The 20,955-nt window shown below is 39.7% G+C and overlaps 1 protein-coding gene across 1 annotated transcript; it reads right to left on the bottom strand.

The window, feature by feature from the left end:
- Positions 1-7,765: 7,765 nt before the first annotated feature.
- On the bottom strand, positions 7,766-19,809 carry LOC134796534 (alpha-amylase 2-like). Its single transcript, XM_063768719.1, has 8 exons — positions 19,803-19,809; positions 18,521-18,698; positions 17,885-18,036; positions 17,116-17,296; positions 11,571-11,686; positions 10,333-10,840; positions 8,330-8,530; positions 7,766-7,977 (listed from the first exon to the last, which is right to left on the bottom strand). The coding sequence occupies exons 2-8, from the start codon at positions 18,689-18,691 to the stop codon at positions 7,804-7,806; spliced, it is 1,503 nt and encodes a 500-aa protein (XP_063624789.1). The 5' UTR covers positions 18,692-18,698; positions 19,803-19,809; the 3' UTR covers positions 7,766-7,803.
- Positions 19,810-20,955: the final 1,146 nt, after the last annotated feature.

Raw genomic sequence — 20,955 nt, 5'->3', positions numbered from 1 at the left:
ATGGAAACAATGGATTACTTTTTGCTCAAGAATTCAAAACTAGCAGTGTCTTACTTTCGACAAAATGTTAATCTGAAAATAGGACAAGCTTTAGAAATGGAGCAATAAGCGAGATTCCTCGTTACTTTGGCAGCTTTTGTCACCATATTTTGAGCAGACAGGACCAGACAGCCTGGAAAAGCTCATAATTACTGGCCGCATGGCAAGGAAGCGTAGGAGATGGACGTATGGCCACGCGTTGGGCGGACAGAATAACGTCAGATAAAAACGCCACATTGCAGGCTAGCATGCACTGGGCCCAACACAGAGCGGCTTGGAGATCACTGGTGAAGAGTGTCCACAATCGTCACGTCCCTCAGCCATGAGGATACGAGAAGGAAAAAGAAAACACCTTATTCAAGAGTCTGGAGTATGGAGCATGTGTGTTTGCCATATGGAAAGAACCACCTTGAACCAACTCGAAATAAAAATAAATTCGGTAACACCCTTGGAATCCAACGTCACCATTCGATTCACGATTTGCCGTTGTACGTCACAACACAACCAAACTCAAAAATGGAAAGTCTACGTCAACTGAAGCCTTCGTCGAAGGGCTAAAATATTCAATTTTTATTTACGCTTCACGTAACGTGTTCGTTCATTCGTTGACATAGACACGGCCTCGTCCCATTTACACCGATCTAATGTGAAATGCTACAAACATTTAACTCGTGTACCGAACTTAGGTTGTTTAGAAGCCAAGAATGTATGTGCGCTGTGCGTTACTGAACGGCAAGTGAGCGCATGGGTGATTAATTTTGCATGGTGTTTAGCTGGTTTCTAGCTTCGTTGTGGGTATAACCTAAATGAATGGGTCAGCAGTTTCGTAACTATGAGCAAATTGAAATGTAAGCTTGTTGCCTGAAATGTAAAAGTCTAATAGGTATTAATAGCTGTAAGTACATTGATGTTTACCGTTAAGTTAGGTTATCGTATGGGTTAGGTTTGAAATTGTGATATTAAAAAATGAAACGGATCATTTGCACCGGACTGTCGCTCACCGTCGTTAAAGATTGTAGTTTCATAGTTTGATTGAGCTGACGTTGACAAGACCATCAAAACACTGTAATATTTACAAACGTAGACATGTAGATGTAGTGTCTTAGAGCATTTAGTAACTGGAGACGCCTTGGCTGTAATTTTCTGTACAAAACAGTCTCCCGATTATTGCTCTAAGAGAAATGTAGATGTCGCAGTCAAAAGTGTGAACTGGTCAAAAGAACTTTTAACCGACAAAAACAGGCAAAACTGCTTTTGACTGAGCATGTTGGTCAAAAGTAGTTTTACCTGAAAATTATTGGTTAATAGTAATTGTGACTGTTACTATCAGTCAAAAGTACTCCCAGAAATAGGTAGGTTAGGGTTTTTTTTTTGCTACGTCCTAAAAACGAAACTGTTCCCAGAGATAGGTAGGTTAGGGTTATTTTTAGGGTTCCGTACCCAAAGGGTAAAACGGGACCCTATTACTAAGACTTCGCTGTCCGTCCGTCCGTCCGTCCGTCCGTCCGTCCGTCCGTCCGTCCGTCCGTCCGTCTGTCACCAGGCTGTATCTCACGAACCGTGATAGCTAGACAGTTGAAATTTTCACAGATGATGTATTTCTGTTGCCGCTATAACAACAAATACTAAAAACAGAATAAAATAAAGATTTAAATGGGGCTCCCATACAACAAACGTGATTTTTGACCAAAGTTAAGCAACGTCGGGAGTGGTCAGTATTTGGATGGGTGACCGTTTTTTTTTTGCTTTTTTTTTGTTTTTTTTTTTTGCATTATGGTACGGAACCCTTCGTGCGCGAGTCCGACTCGCACTTGCCCGGTTTTTTTTTTTTTTTTTTTTGCTACGCCCTTTAAACGAGACTGCTACCAGAAATAGGTATGATTTTCAGGTAAAACTACTTTTGACCAACATGCTCAGTCAAAAGCAGTTTTGCCTGTTTTTGTCGGTTAAAAGTTCTTTTGACCAGTTCACACTTTTGACTGCAACATAGACACGTCAATCAGTCACATGACTATAAAAACCGGGCAAGTGCGAGTCGGACTCGCGCACGAAGGGTTCCGTACCATATTGCAAAAAAAAAAACGAAAAAAAATGCAAAAGGAAAACGGTCACCCATCCAAGTACTGACCACGCCCGACGTTGCTTAACTTTGGTCAAAAATCACGTTTGCTGTATGGGAGCCCCACTTAAATCTTTATTTTATTCTATTTTTAGTATTTGTTGTTATAGCGGCAGCAGAAATACATCATCTGTGAAAATTTCAACTGTCTAGCTATCACGGTTCGTGAGATACAGCCTGGTGACAGACAGACGGACGGACGGACGGACAGCCTTTGGGTACGGAACCCTAAAAACCGCAGCTCAAAACGCATATTAATAGAAAAGAATAACGTTTACGCAAGTCACTCAATAAAGCTATGTTTACACGGGCGTCGGTCTGTTTGCGATAATGTACAATTTACTGCTGCAACGGGATCCATGTTTATTTTCCGCAGCTTTTTGTTGATCGAGGAAGACGGATTTCATAGTATTTGCGATACGGTGTTTGAAAACACGGATTGTGAATGCAACTGTGAAATTCAAAGAAAGTTTTATTTAGGATGATTTATATAAACTGAAATATATTTAGAAATGCACTCAGTGTCACGGATATCGCACACCTTCGAGCGCAAGCGATTCTTTCAAAAGCCGACAATCTGAACAATATATAAAACACGTAAACATAAGAGACATCAGATTAGAGGTTATTAAATGAGCTTTTCAATGATGTCAAATTAAATAAGGCAAAACTATTTCAATAAGAGCTAGAATCGCTCGCAATCGCTAGCACCATATAAAGGAGTGCGATTTCCGTGACGCCGAGTGTATACCTATGTCAATATATATAGACACATTTATAGACGGGCCTATCGCGAATTTATTTTATTACCTTTATTTACCGATGGTTTCGGATAGGTTTCACTGGTCGTGGTCGCAGCTAACTGATGTCCCAGCAAAATATTTGTGTCAGTTATCCGCGACCACGACTAGTGAAACCTGTGTCGAAACGTCGGTAAATAAAGGTAATAAAATAAATTCGCGATAGACCCGTCTATAAAAGTGATTCTCAAGAAAGTGGCATAAGACAGGTTAAAGTTAATGACATTATTTTTTTGTATTTTTTTTTAATTTTATGAATGAAAAATATGTTTTATCACTTTAAGTACCCCAAATTTTCAAAAGGGAACGGAAAATGAAGAAGTTATTTTCAAGACGTACAATAACCTATACATTAAACACAGGTAAAAGTTAAGCAGGTTACAGTGAAAAATACATTCTATTTTATTTTTTCCCTTGAACGGATAATAATACGAATGTCTCACTTTTAGCATAGATGAATAAACCTTCATACAATATTAAAATGATATTATTACATTAGGCCCCATACCAAATTCGTAAAATAATCGCGACAAGTTAAAGTTAACATTCCGTTACAAAACCCCAGATTTCTGCCTTTAACCACTTGTCTCTACGAAACTACGACACTTGGGTCATAATGGTACCCTACGGTGGTTAGCTTGATACTTGTACCTAATATTTTGCCATAGTTATGATCTAAATATTTTTTTCTGTGTATGAGTCAGATGCAATACCGCGCATGTACAGGTTGGTACAGGTTAACAGTGAAAATATCCTTGGACAAACTTCGTGCGTGAATATTGTTGTAAAATATATATATATAAGGCCTGTGCAAAGTACATTTTAAAAGATATTGTTTATGTTATTATATAGCATGATATTTTATTTACATAAATTGGTGCTTATAAAATCTAAAGAACTAAAACTGGAAGAGCGATGCTTTTGGACAAGACAGGTTACAGTGAAAAGTGCTACTCTTTATTTTTTATAAATATAAGTATTAAATTTAAATAAAAATAATGACTTGGCCTCGATAAACATTGTTTTATTTAGATACATTTTTGTTTCATATGAAAAAGAGCAAATAAACATACATTCAATTCAAAAACTCGATAACAGGTTAAGATGCCACTATTTTGAGAATCACTCATTAATGTGAGTTAATATGTGTTCAAAACGCGAAAGTTTTAAATATTATATATGTCATATACCTAGTAGTTAGTTGCCAAGCGGACCCCAGGCTTCCATGAGCCGTGGCAAAGGCCGGGATAACGCGAGGAAGATGATGATGATACCTATAAAAGAAGTGACCAAGCCCTCCAGTAGCAGAGGCTGGATTCGACCCGGCATCTTCAGCTCAAGGATGACTCACGTTAGACCGGGCCGTGTCCGGGCCGGAGCTTCCAGCGCATCGTTTTCTATGGAAAGCATCACGTGATCACCTGTCATGTCATTGAAAAGTAAGCGCCGGAAGATCCGGCCCGGACACAGCCCAGTATATATATGACTCACGTTGAGTCATATATACGCGTCTAACGCCCTAGACCTAGAGGTCCAAATCCTAATCTGTCCCAATTATTAGGCCACAAATTTAAATTCAATCTTCAATTCTATTCTGTTTTTAGTAGTCTAGGCCGGCAGAGTGATACGAGTATTTGTGTCGAATGTTTGCCATAACCATAACCTATAAAGGTTCATTCGTTACAATTCGGCAGATTTTTTTTGACTACATTTTACTCCGTTCTTTGTGACGCTTCACAACATTCGAAGAGTTACGTTACGTTACTAGGGCTTAGGCTGTACGGCCTGTACGTTGCCTGTCAGTACATATTTTGTAGTTTCTTGTTGGAAAAAAAAGTACAGTCAGCTATAAAAAATGTTCGACAATATACTGATTGATGTACCTATGGCATGGCATTTTTGGGATTAAAAAAACCCTCCAATACTTTATCCATACAAGTAGGTAGATTAATCCTCCTGCCCCTATGAGAATTTTTGTGCCACTTGCGGACAGCGATCAATTTACAATTTAATGTAATTGCAATATAAATTACACTGTCTCATTAATGTTGCAGTCGGGTCAGCAGACCACCGACCCCCATTTGTTACAACAGCAACAGTCCTTTACTTAATAAGTAATACTCGTAGCTATTAATCTTGATGCAAGTCAATTCATTTACTTTTCATTTGTCATGCTCTGAAAGTGGGTCATTCTATATCTAGAAAGCGGATTGAAAGTGATTTCGGCTCTAGGGAGTTTACTTTTCACGGTAGGTACATTTATTTTTAACAATTAGCAATGAGTATTCTTCGTTGGCTCGTTGGGTGGACGACATCCGGAAAATTGCGGGTCATTTCTGGATGAGATTAGCTCAGGACCGGGACAAGTGGTGTACTAGAAGAGAGGCCTATGCTCAACAGTGGGCCGTAAAGGGCTGATATGATGTGATGATTATTCTCCAAAAATGAACTATTGGCTTACTCCGTTCGAGCACCAAAATATCTTGACGAAATGTGGACCTAGAGGAACCACCGCCGTCTTGATTATATTATATTATAAAACACCTTAGGGGCTGTCCATAAATTACGTCATCTATTTTTGACGATTTTTGACCCCCCCCCCCTCCTAAAATCATCCAAAAATCAAGCTTCGAATGACCCCGTTTCCTCCTACGTCATGCGATATCCAGACCCCCCCCCCTCCAAATTTGAAATGACGTAATTTATGAATAGCCCCTTATTCCTGTTTCAGTCCACCATTAAAAGGGTACGGATGCCAATAATTTACTATTACCCAATCGATACCATTTATTCCCATTCTATCTTCGAATTAAACCTACTGTAATTAGCCGCTACCAAGAAAAACCCAATACATTGGGTCAAGGCAATACTACCACCGTCGACATTGTTAACTGACCTTTTGTAACCTTTATTACAAGGATATAAGACCTATTTACGGTTAAGAATGTGTTTCCTGTGATATCGGGTTTCATAATAAATTCCATTATTTCCTCCCACGTTTGTGTTGTCGGTTTTGGTAGCGGTGTTCTCATTGAAAAGGAATTTAGTTTAACTTGAGTAAAACATTGTCAATAAAACATCTGTAAGCTGGAGCAAGGAATTTGAGACCGTATTTGACTCGATAAATTCTCTCGACTGACAGAAAATGACTCGACATTTTTCCTAATACTATTTATTTATTTGATCGACCAAACTGGCAATAGATACAAGCCATAAGGCGATTTGTTGATGTGCAAAGTTTGTTATTTTTGACTAGTCAGATACGGATGTAGTGCATAATTATTTTCCATCGTATTTTCACGGAAACGTATTACGAACGTGTCTTGCTATTTTAGTCAGTCTCGTGGTCTCGGTACAAAAAGTACTGAGATTGACTGAAGTAGCATGACAAATACGAACGTTTCCGAGAAAATACGATGGAAACCAATTATGCACTACCTACATCTGTATTGTGTTTTAAACAAAACTACCTTGGCTATGTTACCACATAAAATGGTATACAGCCACGTCTCCTTGAGGGACCTTTCGTATTCAGGCGGCGAATTACGGTGCTGGTGGCCCATAAAAGGTTATGGTATAAAGGAATTTAATGGGTTCTTTTGGGATTTTTGAGAAATGACCGTCCAGGAAATGTCAGGATTTTAAAGGTTTTTCTAATGGCAACCCTATAGGTACTTAGATAAATAATACACAGAGATAAAAGTAGAAATGTTTTATTTAGGTACATTGAGAGGTCCCACGGCTCATACTGTTCATTGGTTATGCTATGCGCGACTGAAAAAATAAATAAAAACAATTAAAATATCGGCTCACTAGTTTATACGCTATACTGGAATACTCAAAATTAGAATACAGACTTCTAAAATCATCCTATTTACTTTGCCTTAAGGATGACTAAAGGTGACAGTCCATTTCCAACGACAGCTGCACTACTGTTCATTTTACTATAGAAATTGACAATAACACCGACGCGTTCAGTGCCAGTAGTGCAGCTGCGGTCAGAAATGGAATGTTACCCTAACGCTAGAATGACCTGGGCGCGGGCCGAGGCATCTGACATTTTGTTTTCTATAGAAAGCATCACGTCACATCACATCAAAGGATTTGTCTTGGCTAGTTTTTACGTATTATATTTATCTAATTTACTTTTCTAAAATTTGGTTTGTTGGTAAAAACTAGCCAAGTCAAATCAATTATAATTTCAGAATTTTCTACACAGCTCAGAACTTGGCACCCATATAGATCTCAATTCTTTTGTGGGCGAGTCAACAACGACACATATTCTTAATATTGAACTTGGCTCTCATTTCACATTTATGTTTTTGTTGGGATTATATTTACCTCACCAGACCCTACTTTTAAGGCGGAACTAAGCTAGTTTACATCTTTCCTGATAAAATTTGCTTTATAAAAATAGTGAAGAGATGGAAGCCAAGAAAGGCAAACATGCATCAAGTGAAAGAAAAAGTTCACGTAGTGTCGAACCACTGACAAGGAGAAGGCTAAAGAAAGAAATATGTTCATACATACATGGAGATTGTTTTACTGACTTACATATGCATTCATATTTCGACTTAATTGGTCCAGTAGATTCGGAGCAAACAGGCTGTGACAGGTGGACAGACAGACGCAGTGATTCTATAAGGGTTCTTTTTCCTTTTATGGTATCAGCATCATCATCATCATCTCAGCCATAAGACGTCCACTGCTGAACATAGGCCTCCCCCTTGGACCTCCATACGTACCGGTTGGAAGCGATCCGCATCCAGCGTCTTCCGGCGACCTTAACAAGGTCGGCAAGGCAAGGTTTTGTGGTATATTACTCTAAAAATCGCATAGAATTAGTTAACTCACTTCACTGCCAACATGTATGGCCAGCATCATGTCCATCTCGTGCGTGCCGACATAAATATGCGCCCGTCCGTCACTGGCCACGGCTACGAGCTTGCCCGAGCAGCGGTTATCCTCTGTCCTGGATCCCGAGATCACGTCGCAGTATATGCCGGGTGGCAAGCATGTCTGGGGAAATTATGATTTTAAGTCAAACTCAAACCAAAAATAATATATTACATCTAGACACGCGGCAGCGTGACAAGCCAAATTCAATTAAGTTATATTACATAGGTAACGTAGAAACTATATTAGAAACAAATAATCACTTTGGTGACAGAAAATTTTTTGGGTGTGTCAACTTTTTTGGTGTAGGATTTGCGCGGAAACACCGAAATATTTAAGATTTTACACAGTTTGTGAACTTTGTGAGCGTAAGAAATAAGAATGTACCTAATGGATGCATCATTTTTGATAACTTATCGTCTTTTAAAACCTACATACCATTAACCATTTAAACAGATTTAAATTATGTAGGTACCTGTATATTTTGGTTCAGATCCCAACTATCGTTGTTGAAAGCAATGAAAGCCCGGTTTCCGCGGCAGAAGGCGATCTGATTGCTACCGTTGTTCCACCAGTTATTGACGTTGGTTCCGGCGGCGATGTTCCTGAACCCGACCATGTTGTACATCTGACGCCAGCGGTGCTCGCATACCCAGCCGTTTCCGCAAGTATCATCCTAAAACGCACACAAAATACATATTGCCGCCTCTTCTGCCAGTAAACAGAATTACTGCTTATTTAAAATAGGTACACCTTACAGCTATCCAAAGTTAGACAGAAATCACGAATTTACACGTGCTCTTATCAACAATTGCCTTCTCGGGCTTCTATTCATTATTCGGGTGGCTATTCATTATTTACAATTACTCTCGTACATACTTATTTTTTCTTCCGATGAATCATTTAACATCAGATACTTTACTATGAAGTATTTGAACAAATTAAATTATTTTTCAGAAAATATTTTAATTTGTTTTTTATCAAGTAGAAACATATACATATATATATTAGTGCATATACTTGGAAAATTTGACTAATGTCGCTGTGGCCCGGTGGCCGAGTGGTTCAGGCACCTGCCGCGATAGCAGAGGACGCTGGTTCGATTCCAGCCTGGGGCACTGGAGGCCTTGGTCACTTTTTCTTAGTATATGACATTTATTTCAGTTTATAATTTATATAGTAGTGTTTCTACTTGATAAAAAACAAATTAAAATATTTTCTGAAAAATAATTTAATTTGTTCAAATACTTCATAGTATTGATTGGCAGCGCCATCTCTCTCGCTAGCTCGGTATCATCATGAGAATGATCCAGATAGAAGGTTCGAACCATACTGTTCTACCTTAGAGATGGCCAGGGGGCGCCACAAGCCTTCAGTAGGAAGTGCATATACTTGGAAAATTTGACTAATGTCGCTGTGGCCCGGTGGCCGAGTGGTTCAGGCACCTGCCGCGATAGCAGAGGACGCTGGTTCGATTCCAGCCTGGGGCACTGGAGGCCTTGGTCACTTTTTCTTAGTATATGACATTTATTTCAGTTTATAATTTATATAGTAGTGTTTCTACTTGATAAAAAACAAATTAAAATATTTTCTGAAAAATAATTTAATTTGTTCAAATACTTCATAGTATTGATTGGCAGCGCCATCTCTCTCGCTAGCTCGGTATCATCATGAGAATGATCCAGATAGAAGGTTCGAACCATACTGTTCTACCTTAGAGATGGCCAGGGGGCGCCACAAGCCTTCAGTAGGAAGTGCATATACTTGGAAAATTTGACTAATGTCGCTGTGGCCCGGTGGCCGAGTGGTTCAGGCACCTGCCGCGATAGCAGAGGACGCTGGTTCGATTCCAGCCTGGGGCACTGGAGGCCTTGGTCACTTTTTCTTAGTATATGACATTTATTTCAGTTTATAATTTATATAGTAGTGTTTCTACTTGATAAAAAACAAATTAAAATATTTTCTGAAAAATAATTTAATTTGTTCAAATACTTCATAGTATTGATTGGCAGCGCCATCTCTCTCGCTAGCTCGGTATCATCATGAGAATGATCCAGATAGAAGGTTCGAACCATACTGTTCTACCTTAGAGATGGCCAGGGGGCGCCACAAGCCTTCAGTAGGAAGTGCATATACTTGGAAAATTTGACTAATGTCGCTGTGGCCCGGTGGCCGAGTGGTTCAGGCACCTGCCGCGATAGCAGAGGACGCTGGTTCGATTCCAGCCTGGGGCACTGGAGGCCTTGGTCACTTTTTCTTAGTATATGACATTTATTTCAGTTTATCAGATACTTTATTAATTCTAGTTTTATAATTTTCAATCTCTACGTAATTGTCTCTTGTCATGCTATTTGTTTTTACATACCTATTTCATACCACAATAATAGCCTAATGTAAATGTAATGTAATGTACATCGTCAAAAACAATTCTTCCTCTTAGTCTACTTTCCTGAGTTAAAGTCAAAGAAAAATACTTACTGAATTAATGGAAGGTGAAATAATATTCCAATCAGAGTCCATAGGCGGCCCAATTTCACTATCAGTAAAGTCAAAACTGCTCATCAGCTGCGGCTCTCCATACGGGTGAGCCAACATGAACGCAGTAGCCCCTTTGTACTGTTTAGGTCTCTTATACGTCAGGATTTCCCCACCCCCTCCATGGCCTCTTTGGTTGTCATGGTTATCAATAAAAACAAGTGAATCTTCATGTTCAAGAAGGCCCCAAGCAGGACCCCAGCTATCCAACCATCTTAGCTGGTTCCACCCTGAGAACAATCTGCCCAGTTCTAGGCCGAACTTGAACTCGGTTACAGCAGCTAAGCTGGTGTATTCGTATCGTGAGATAGCTTCTCCTCCGAAGTCGATGACTTCTTGGTAGATATAAGGACGAGCTCCTGAAGGAAAGCCGTGGTCTGTGTTTAAGTCGTGGAGTCGGTCGTAGATAATGCGGAGATCTTCTGGCCACATATGTTTGGCTGCATCAATTCTGTTACAAAATAAATATTTATAAATACCTACTGTAAGCGCTGGTGGCCTAGCGGTAAGAGCGTGCGATTTGCATTCCGGAGGTCGTGGGTTCAAACCCCGGCTCGTACCAATGAGTTTTTCGGAACTTATGTAAATAATTATCATTTGATATTTACCAATCGCTTTTCGGTGAAGGAGAACATCGTAAGGAAACCGGACTAATCCCAATAAGGCCTAGTTTACCCTCTAGGTTGGAAGGTCGCTTTTGTAAAAACTAGTGCCTAGTTGCCTACGCTAATTCTTGGGATTAGTTGCCAAGCGGACCCCAGGCTCCCATGAGCCGTGGTAATATGCCGGGATAACGCGAGGAAAATGAAAATGACTGTAAAATTAGTAGATAAGTAATGGGCTCATGTTAGAACGGTCCGGGTCCAGGTCAAGGCGTCCGACTTTTTGTTTTCTAAGATGGATGATCCATGATCACCAGATGCTTTCTATAGCAGACTGACATGTCAGATGCCATGGCTCGGACCCACACGGAAAAAAAAACTTAGCTGTGGCAACTAAAATTTAGTTGTGCTAGCTAAAAACCTTCGAAACTATACGGACAACTAAGTTTTTAGCTACCGTAGCAAAGTGTTTTTAACTACCAAAACTTAGCTGTGATAGCAAATATTTTTAGCTTTTTAGGTCTGCAGACCGTTCTAGCGTGATTCCTTTCTTTAATTTTCTTTGCATTCGAAATTTACCTGAACCCAGCAACGCCCAAATCGATAAGTTTGTTCATGAAACCAAGTATCATTTGACGAACATGTTCTGATTTCTGGTTCAAATCCTTCAGTCCCACCAACTCGCAGTTCCGCACCTAAAATGTAAAATTATTTTATCGTATCACCATGAAGTGTAAGTTTAAAGTACACTATCAATCAATATTAATATTAAAGATAATCTAAAGAATGACTCGCACTAGACCGGGCCGGGGCCGGGCCGGAGCTTCCGGCGCTTCGTTTTCTATGGAAAGCACCACGTGATCACCGATCAGTCATCATAGAAAATGACATGTCGGACGCCTCGGTCCGGGCCCGGCCCGGTCTAGCGTGTGTCATCCTTTGTAGTATATCCCCCATCGGGGAAATTTAAGTACTTAAACTAATTGAGATAGATTAACGAATTATGATAAATACGTAAGTAGATAAAAGTCTAATTATTAATTATTTTTGTTCTTAATAGCAGACACGTCTGCATGCGGTATGACAAATAAAATGAAAAATTCACCGCTTTGGGTGAGATTCTAGATCGTGACCTTTCGACACTGATCCAATTGCTCTGAGGTACCGAAGCTTACCAGACCCGTGTGAATTGTCCATCCCTTTCATTATTTACAGATCTTAACTTACGATAGAACGGTCCGGATCCGGACCGAGGCGTCCGACACTTCATTTTCCAATGTAAGCATCACGTGATCACTGGTCACCCGTCATGGAAAACGAAGAGGTGGACGCCTCGACCTGGACCCAGACTGTTCTAACGTGAGTCAGAAGCCCGGAACGTTCTAGCGTGACACATCCTTAAGGGGGCGCATAACAACATCTATCTATATATCTATGTAGAGAGGATGGGAGAGGATCGTGCGGCCAAGAGAGCTTATCCGAGGTGACGTCCGGTCGGAAGACCTAGGTACCGATGAATCGATGAGGTCCAGAAAGACCGTGTGTGACGTCCAAGCGGCTGAATGGCGTCGGATCGCACAAGACAGGAACGGATGGCGAAATCTAGTGTTGGAGGCCAAGATCCACTTCGGGACGCTGAGCCAGCGAAGTAAGTAAGTAAGTATAACAACATCTATACCTATAAGAGGGAATTGCAAAAAAAATATGCATAGTAAAGCACCTGTAATTAGTCTAAAGTTAATTGATTCCATTGTGTTACCACAGTTAAGCCATTTCTATTTAAGTTAGATGCATGAAAGTGTATGCTATAGACTTACGAGTATATGTGTACGAATTAAGAGCGCTCTTACAAGAAAAGTCGAAATAATGCAAAATTGATGATACTAGTCGACGAAATTCAGGACTTTGTGCTCATTATTAGAAACAATGAGTACTTGTTCCAGTAAAAGCGTCTTCTTATCTTTTTAAATATCGTTGTAAATATTAGAAAAAGGACTTATTAAATTAGTAATGATTTTTTTTCTGATGGTCGTTTCCGAAAAACCCCGTGAAGCACTGAATGGCGAGCTCTGATTTGGAAATGTTGAGAAGTTTACTCTGATAAACCTGGCTATTTTGTATTACTAATACCCTGTACTTTAGGCATATCAAACGATATTTTTCCTACATACCTTTGAGAAAGAGAAAATCAAAGTAAAACGAACTCAATTTTCTCTCCGAAACAAGTGTCAATTCCTACGAAAATCTACTTAATATCGAAGTCATTTTCATACTCAAGCAATCTGCAACGTTTGCTTATACTGTTGGTATACATTAGTGTTTATGAAATTCTACTATAATTTTTTGGCAATTTTTTGAAAACTACTCTATATTACCGATGACGCGCGCTGCGCCAGCTCAGTGCCGCGGCAGAGCTTGTAGAGGCAGGACGTGTGTCGGTCGGCTCCGCACATTTTCAACGGCGACGACGAGGTTTTCTATCATTGTGTGCGGCGGGCGCCGTGTAAAACGCTATACTGTGTGCGTGTAAACCGCAACGAGAGACTTTGATCCTAGCACTGTTTTTATAGTATTATAATTTATAATGGTACAGTTTAATAAACTACCGGACAGGATTAAAAATATTTGAAACGACCTGACATTCTTTATGTATTTATTTGACTCAAGATAGTACTCAGGGTCTGATGATGGAGCTGGAAGGTGGTCACCGGTACCAATCAACCATACAACTAAACCACTTCGTGTTTAGGCTCGTTTTATTCATCTCAACAAGATCTTTGACACAAGATAGTACTCAGGGTCTGATGATGGAGCCGGAAGGTGGTCACCGGTACCAATCAACCATGCAACTAAACCACTTCGTGTTTAGGCTCGTTTTATTCATCTCAACAAGATCTTTGACACAAGATAGTACTCAGGGTCTGATGATGGAGCCGGAAGGTGGTCACCGGTACCAATCAACCATGCAACTAAACCACTTCGTGTTTGGGCTCGTTTGATTCGTCTCAACAAGATCTTTGACACAAGATAGTACTCAGGGTCTGATGAGGGAGCCGGAAGATGATCACCGGTACCAATCAACCATGCAACTAAACCACTTCGTGTTTGGGCTCGTTTTATTCGTCTCAACAAGATCTTTGACACAAGATAGTACTCAAGGTCTGATGATGGAGCCGGAAGGTGATCACCGGTACCAATCAACCATGCAACTATACCACTTCGTGTTTAGGCACGTTTTATTCATCTCAACAAGATCTTTGACACAAGGTAGTACTCGGGTCTGATGATGGAGCCGGAATGTGGTCACCGGTACCATTCAACCATGCAACTAAACCACTTCGTGTTTGGGCTCGTTTGATTCATCTCAACAAGATCTTTGACACAAGATAGTACTCAGGGTCTGATGATGGAGCCGGAAGGTGGTCACCAGTACCAATCAACCATGCAACTAAACCACTTCGTGTTTAGGCTCGTTTGATTCGTCTCAACAAGATCTTTGACACAAGATAGTACTCAGGGTCTGATGATGGAGCCGGAAGGTGGTCACCGGTACCAATCAACCATGCAACTAAACCACTTCGTGTTTGGGCTCGTTTGATTCGTCTCAACAAGATCTTTGACACAAGATAGTACTCAGGGTCTGATGATGGAGCCGGAAGGTGGTCACCAGTACCAATCAACCATGCAACTAAACCACTTCGTGTTTAGGCTCGTTTGATTCGTCTCAACAAGATCTTTGACACAAGATAGTACTCAGGGTCTGATGATGGAGCCGGAAGGTGGTCACCGGTACCAATCAACCATGCAACTAAACCACTTCGTGTTTGGGCTCGTTTGATTCGTCTCAACAAGATCTTTGACACAAGATAGTACTCAAGGTCTGATGATGGAGCCGGAAGGTGGTCACCGGTACCAATCAACCATGCAACTAAACCACTTCGTGTTTGGGCTCGTTTGATTCGTCTCAACAAGATCTTTGACACAAGATAGTACTCAAGGTCTGATGATGGAGCTGGAAGGTGGTCACCGGTACCAATCAACCATGCAACTAAACCACTTCGTGTTTGGGCTCGTTTGATTCGTCTCAACAAGATCTTTGATACAAGATAGTACTCAAGGTCTGAAGATAGAGCAGGAAGGTGGTCACCGGTACCAATCAACCATGCAACTATACCACTTCGTGTTTAGGCACGTTTTATTCATCTCAACAAGATCTTTGACACAAGGTAGTACTCAGGGTCTGATGATGGAGCTCGAAGGTGGCGACGGGTACCTGTCTATCATGTAACTGAACCACTTCATGTTTGGGCTCGTTTGATTCGTCTCAACAAGACCTTGGACACAAGGTAGTACTCAGGATCTGATGATGGAGCTGGAAGGTGGCCATGGGTACCAGTCTACCATGTAACTGAACCACTTCGTGTTTGGGCTCGTTTGATTCGTCGCGACAAGATCTTTGACACAAGATACTACTCAGGCTCTGATGATGGAGCTCGAAGGTGGCGACGGGTACCAGTCTATCACGTAACTGAACTACTTCGTGTTTGGGCTTCGTGTTTGGTTTATCACCTAGTGTCAAAGATCTTGTTGAGACGAATCAATCGAGCCTAAACACGAAGTGGTTTAGTTGCATGGTTGATTGGAACCGGTGACCACCTTCCAGCTCCATCATCAAACTCTGAGTATCACCTGGTGCAAAGATCTTGTTGAGACTAATCAAACGAGCCTAAACACGATATGGTTTAGTTGCATGGTTGATTGGTACCGGTGACCACCTTCCAGCTCCATCATCAGACTCTGAGTATCACCTAGTGTCAAAGATCTTGTTGAGACGAATCAAACGAGCCTAATCACGATGTGGTTTAGTTGCATGGTTGATTGGTAATGGTGACCACCTTCCAGCTCCATCATCAGACCCTGAGTACTGTCTTGTGTCAAAGATCTTGTTGAGACGAATCAAACGAGCCCAAACACAAAGTGGTTTAGTTACATGATAGACTGGTACCCGTGGCCACCTTCCAGCTCCATCATCAGACCCTGTGTATCTCCAGTGTCAAAGATCTTGTTGAGAAGAATCAAACGAGCCTAAACACGAAGTGGTTTAGTTGCATGGTTGATTGGTAATGGTGACCACCTTCCAGCTCCATCATCAGACCCTGAGTACTGTCTTGTGTCAAAGATCTTGTTGAGACGAATCAAACGAGCCCAAACACGAAGTGGTTTAGTTACATGATAGACTGGTACCCGTGGCCACCTTCCAGCTCCATCATCAGACCCTGTGTATCTTCAGTGTCAAAGATCTTGTTGAGACGAATCAAACGAGCCTAATCATGTTACTACATGGTTGATTGGTATCCGTGACCACCTTAATCATCATCATTATCATCAGATCCTCAGTACCAGTTCGTTTTTAAACCCTCGTTGATACAAACTTTACAACCTATAGGTACTAAATGCAATGACGAAACATGTAAATATGCGAGTACCTATAATTTCTTTCGAGTAATATACCTTCATAAGTACGGGTAGGGGTCTATTCATAAATTACGTCGTTTCAAATGGGAGGGGTGGGGGGGTCTGAACATCGGATGATGGCAGCATGACGTAGGAGGAAACAGAGTCATCCGAAGCATGATTTTTGGATGATTTGAGGGGTGGGGGGGTCAAAAATCGTCAAAAATAGATGACGTAATTTATGAACAGCCCCTATGTACATTTGCACTGCATTTAGTATTTTCGTACCTACCAAATAACAGTTTTAGGACTTTAAAAGTTAAGTACAGTTAGTGTTGTTATGGTTGAGTTCAATATGCTTCGCGAAGGATCAAGAGTGTTTAATCCATCATTGTAGTGCGAGTGTGGCAGAAGGGATCGTAATACAGAGCTCGCACGGCCTGCCGCAGCGCGTAAAATACCTAAACTCGCTCAACGCCGAAATGTAATAGCGCTCTTAAGTACAATACAATACAATTTACATAATTAATTTTCGTAACACAAATGAATCAATTAAGTTAAGACTAATCACAGCTTCTTAACTGCCCTTATTCACTCATACCGTAAGAGTATTCTACTTTAACGGGCCTACCATACTTACTTCCATTTAAAACAATGTCTTTGTACTTACTCTATCAGCACAGCACCCATAATCCCACCCATCAATGCCACAAATCGGCCAGTTGAAGTCCTGAGCCGAATACGGTACAGCTGGATAATCCCACTCTCGGAAGTTGGCAGTACTGCCTCCAGTGCCTACGTTGTCTGGAGGCTCGCCTGTCATATGGTTGATGACAGCGTCGACGTAAATTCTAGAAACAGAACAACGTTCCATTTATGAATAGGTAACTAATTGTAATTTAATATACCTAGGTCTACTTTACATTAGACCTTAACTATATACTTAGATGAATTGTTATAGAGTAGCGGGACTTCCTGATATCTTAGGTATTATTTACCTAATAGGAAGTCTCTACCTTATTGTCATATTGCCAAAATTTTTTTTAAGGAAATAAAATATATTTTTTTGTAATTTAGAGTTAAAAAAATCGCCCCCAACGTGGCTAGTCCATTAGAAAATCTACATTACACCCTTTAACAAAGTTACAATACGTTTACTATACATATAGGTATCTTAGTACAATTTACTTTACTTTGAGTAAGTGAAAAAAGTTGGTGAAGCCTAACACTCCATGGTGGGCACACATAGGTACATTTAACACTATGTTGACATTGAGACATTGATCTAGTATTAATTGAGTTTCTGTTCCTATTTATTTCAAGTAGTAATACAAGCACATAAACTTCGAACCCCTTATTGTTTTTAACTACTAGGCCAACAATCCCTAATTTCCCGGCCTCCGTAGTACAACAATTACCTCAGTGAGTTAATGACTCACCTTACTCCAGCATTGTTGCATCGGCGGACCATGTTCGAGAACTGCTGCTCGTCGCCAGATCGAGTTACTAACTTGTAGGAGATTGGCTGGTAGCGCTCCCACCAAGGGCGGTTTTGGGCCCAGATTATTACATTTTCGTTGGGAGGAGAAATCTGAAATTATAGTTGCATCATGATTGTACAAGTACCTACTAGTAAAACGTTTGGTAAATCATGATCATTATTAATTTTATATTTTATTAATTTTATAGGAAAGCTCCTATCTTCTTTACATATTTTGCATAATACGTATATGTGATCAATTCTCATCATATGATCATTCTCCACTGTCATCAAATCGACCGTTCTGAGTGTCCACTAAGGGGGCACTTTTCATGTTTGTAATTTCCATAGTTGTTAGACAATGTTTTGTGTAATCTTATTCATGAAAATTGACAGGAATTGATATAATTTTTAAGATAAAGCATGAAAACTGTCAGCCTGTATTTTAAAAGAGTTAGAGGGAGCAAACCGTATAAGATTCCAGAACCATTTGGAAACAAACTACTAGTTTATTTCTGAATTCGATTTTTTATATTATAAAGCTACTATTTTCAAAACCAACTTTATTTAAAACGTATTATCCAAATCATCTTACCTGAATACCACCGTATCCCTTCGGGCCGAGGAATCGCTCACACTCGTCAGCGATGTCATCCCATTTCCACTCGAATAGGTGCACCATGGTGGAATGGCCTTCCGCATAGTACGGATTCTTGTAGGCCAATGTTTGGCCTAGGCCCAAGAGAAGGACGACTATACGTAACATTCCAGACCTAGAACATTTGACATTATTATTTCTTTTTTTCTTATGCATCTCTACTTCAATATACTCTTACTGGATTTTTGGCGCCAACTCTAAATTTTTCTAAATCTATTTATCTGGTATTTACAATTTCCATTTTCGACGAACCGCATTGGTTTATTGTATAGAGAAATACAAAAACGTTGTCAATAGCTAATCGAAATAATAGTTGATTCCCTGAGACTAGCGCTGTTTGGTCTAATTAATCTTATACTAAGCGTGCACACGATAGCCTCCTAAGGCGCAGCCATACAAATGAAAAACCAAAATTTGGCACTGAAATTTGAACCTATAGTGCTGAGAATAGAGTTGATTTTTATTTGCTAGAAAATTTAACAATAGAAAAGAAATGCAACTCTGTTCTAATTGAATATGGTTTAAATTTCATCGACCTGAAGACTGGCTATAGGCAGGATCTTGGGCCTTAGGAGGATAAGTGCATTTGGTGAGCGCACGGATTTATGTAGCCATAAAATCACAGTTCAAAGGTCGCTCAAAAGTTAATGGCCACGATCACTCTGTAAAGAGTGCAACGAAGAAGACGAAGAAGAAAATCACAGTTACACTTGTTTATCTGAGTATGAAATTTATCAGCGCTCAGTAAAAACAGTAGTCAGATTAGTAGGTAAGTACCAAATTAAATGAATATTTTAAACTACGAATTCGGCTAAGGGAAATTTGTCAACGGTTTCCTCTTTAGATCCTCCTACTAATTATTATTACTGGTCTTTGAACATTTTTACTATGGGACTTGTTTTTTGTGCTAACTCGACTATACCCATAGACTATTTTGGGGAAAATTTTAAGTACCATCAGCATCATGCTCCGCGATTGTTGCGCCATTTAGGATTCTAGCTAAATTGGTTGTTCAATACTTACGCTATAGAATTACCAATTTAGCAAGAACCCTAAATGGCATAACAATCGCGTGTGGTGAATTTATAAGACGGCATTTGTATTGTTTTGTAATGTTTCATGAACATACATAAAAAGTGAACACACAAATACATAAAACTTATGAATTCATAAAATATTCGATTGAAATTATAGTCAATTGTTTTCTACAAATACACACCTGCTTGTAGCCCCGGTATGTTTGATACTAATCTATCTGCTGTTTGTTTGTTACCTCCTGGATGGCTTATCGGCTTGTTTTTATATAGTAATCTATACGTGCATCACGGATTTTAACATTATATCTTATCTACTAATTAATGACTATTGCAACGTGATGTTATGTAAAAGCTCTTGCTGCACCTGAATATTGTTAAACATAGATGTTTTAGATAATGTCAACTTTATCAATGTTTATGGACGTGCCTTAGGTCATATTACCTATGACATTTATTGACCGAGCGTCAGCGAAGGTCTTCGTACGCTTGAGCAAAATTGCTTTCGTACGTCCGAACTGTAGAGGAGACAGGTCACAATTCTCAACCGATTCTCGTAAAATGCTGTGATCAGGTTTGATGATCAAAAATATTTTTTTTCGATTCAGTTCTCGATTTATTTTTAAATGGCGGAGCCATACATTTATTTAGTTATAAGGTATGCTCGCGAGGTCTACAGCTCACACAGCCACTAGTGTAGAAAGTAGAAAGATTGCACATCCCAATGTGCAATGTGCACTGCCCACCACGGTGGAATGAGATCGCAATAACGCAAGCTCCGTCTAACACATTTTAACCTGATGTGTAAACGCATGTGAGTGAATTGCAAAAAAAATGTACATAGTTAAGCACCTGTAATTAGTCTAAAATTAATCGATTCCATTGTGTTACCACAGTTAAGCCATTTCTCTTTAAGTTAGATGCATGAAAGTGTGTTAGCGTATGCTATAGAATTATATGTGTACGAATTAAGTACAATAAATACAATACAATACAATTTACATACCTAGTTAATTTTCGTACCTAACACAAATTAATCAATTAAGTTAAGACTAATCACAGCTTCTTAACTGCGCTTAATTACGTACATTTTTTTGCAATTCACTCATGTGAGTATGGGAAAAAATCAAACTCTAGCTAGAAGAAGCAGCACGTCATTTTGTTACACTTATTATGTAGACAAAATACGCCAAGTTTTGTAATCTTATCTCAACTCCAAACACTTTGAAATTTTTCATAGTTGCATGAAATCCAAAAAAATCAAGTTATTATTTTTTAATTTTTTATGTAAATAATAGTTTTCACATTATTTGAAAGTGTGATTTAAAAGTTATTTTG

Source organism: Cydia splendana, chromosome 13, assembly GCF_910591565.1.
Source record: "Cydia splendana chromosome 13, ilCydSple1.2, whole genome shotgun sequence".
Lineage (NCBI taxonomy): Eukaryota > Metazoa > Arthropoda > Insecta > Lepidoptera > Tortricidae > Cydia > Cydia splendana.
Note: the sequence above shows the minus strand (reverse complement) of the source record. Positions and strands in the feature narration are given on the sequence as shown.

Excerpts from the sequence above, each read along its gene's own strand:
- LOC134796534 (XM_063768719.1), bottom strand. The coding sequence starts at position 18,691 with ATGTTACGTATAGTCGTCCTTCTCTTGGGCCTAGGCCAAACATTGGCC. Across the intron at positions 18,037-18,520 it reads AGGGATACGGTGGTATTCAG|ATTTCTCCTCCCAACGAAAA; the intron begins GTAAGATGATTT and ends CTATAATTTCAG. Across the intron at positions 8,531-10,332 it reads TTTCACCTTCCATTAATTCA|GATGATACTTGCGGAAACGG; the intron begins GTAAGTATTTTT and ends TGTGCGTTTTAG.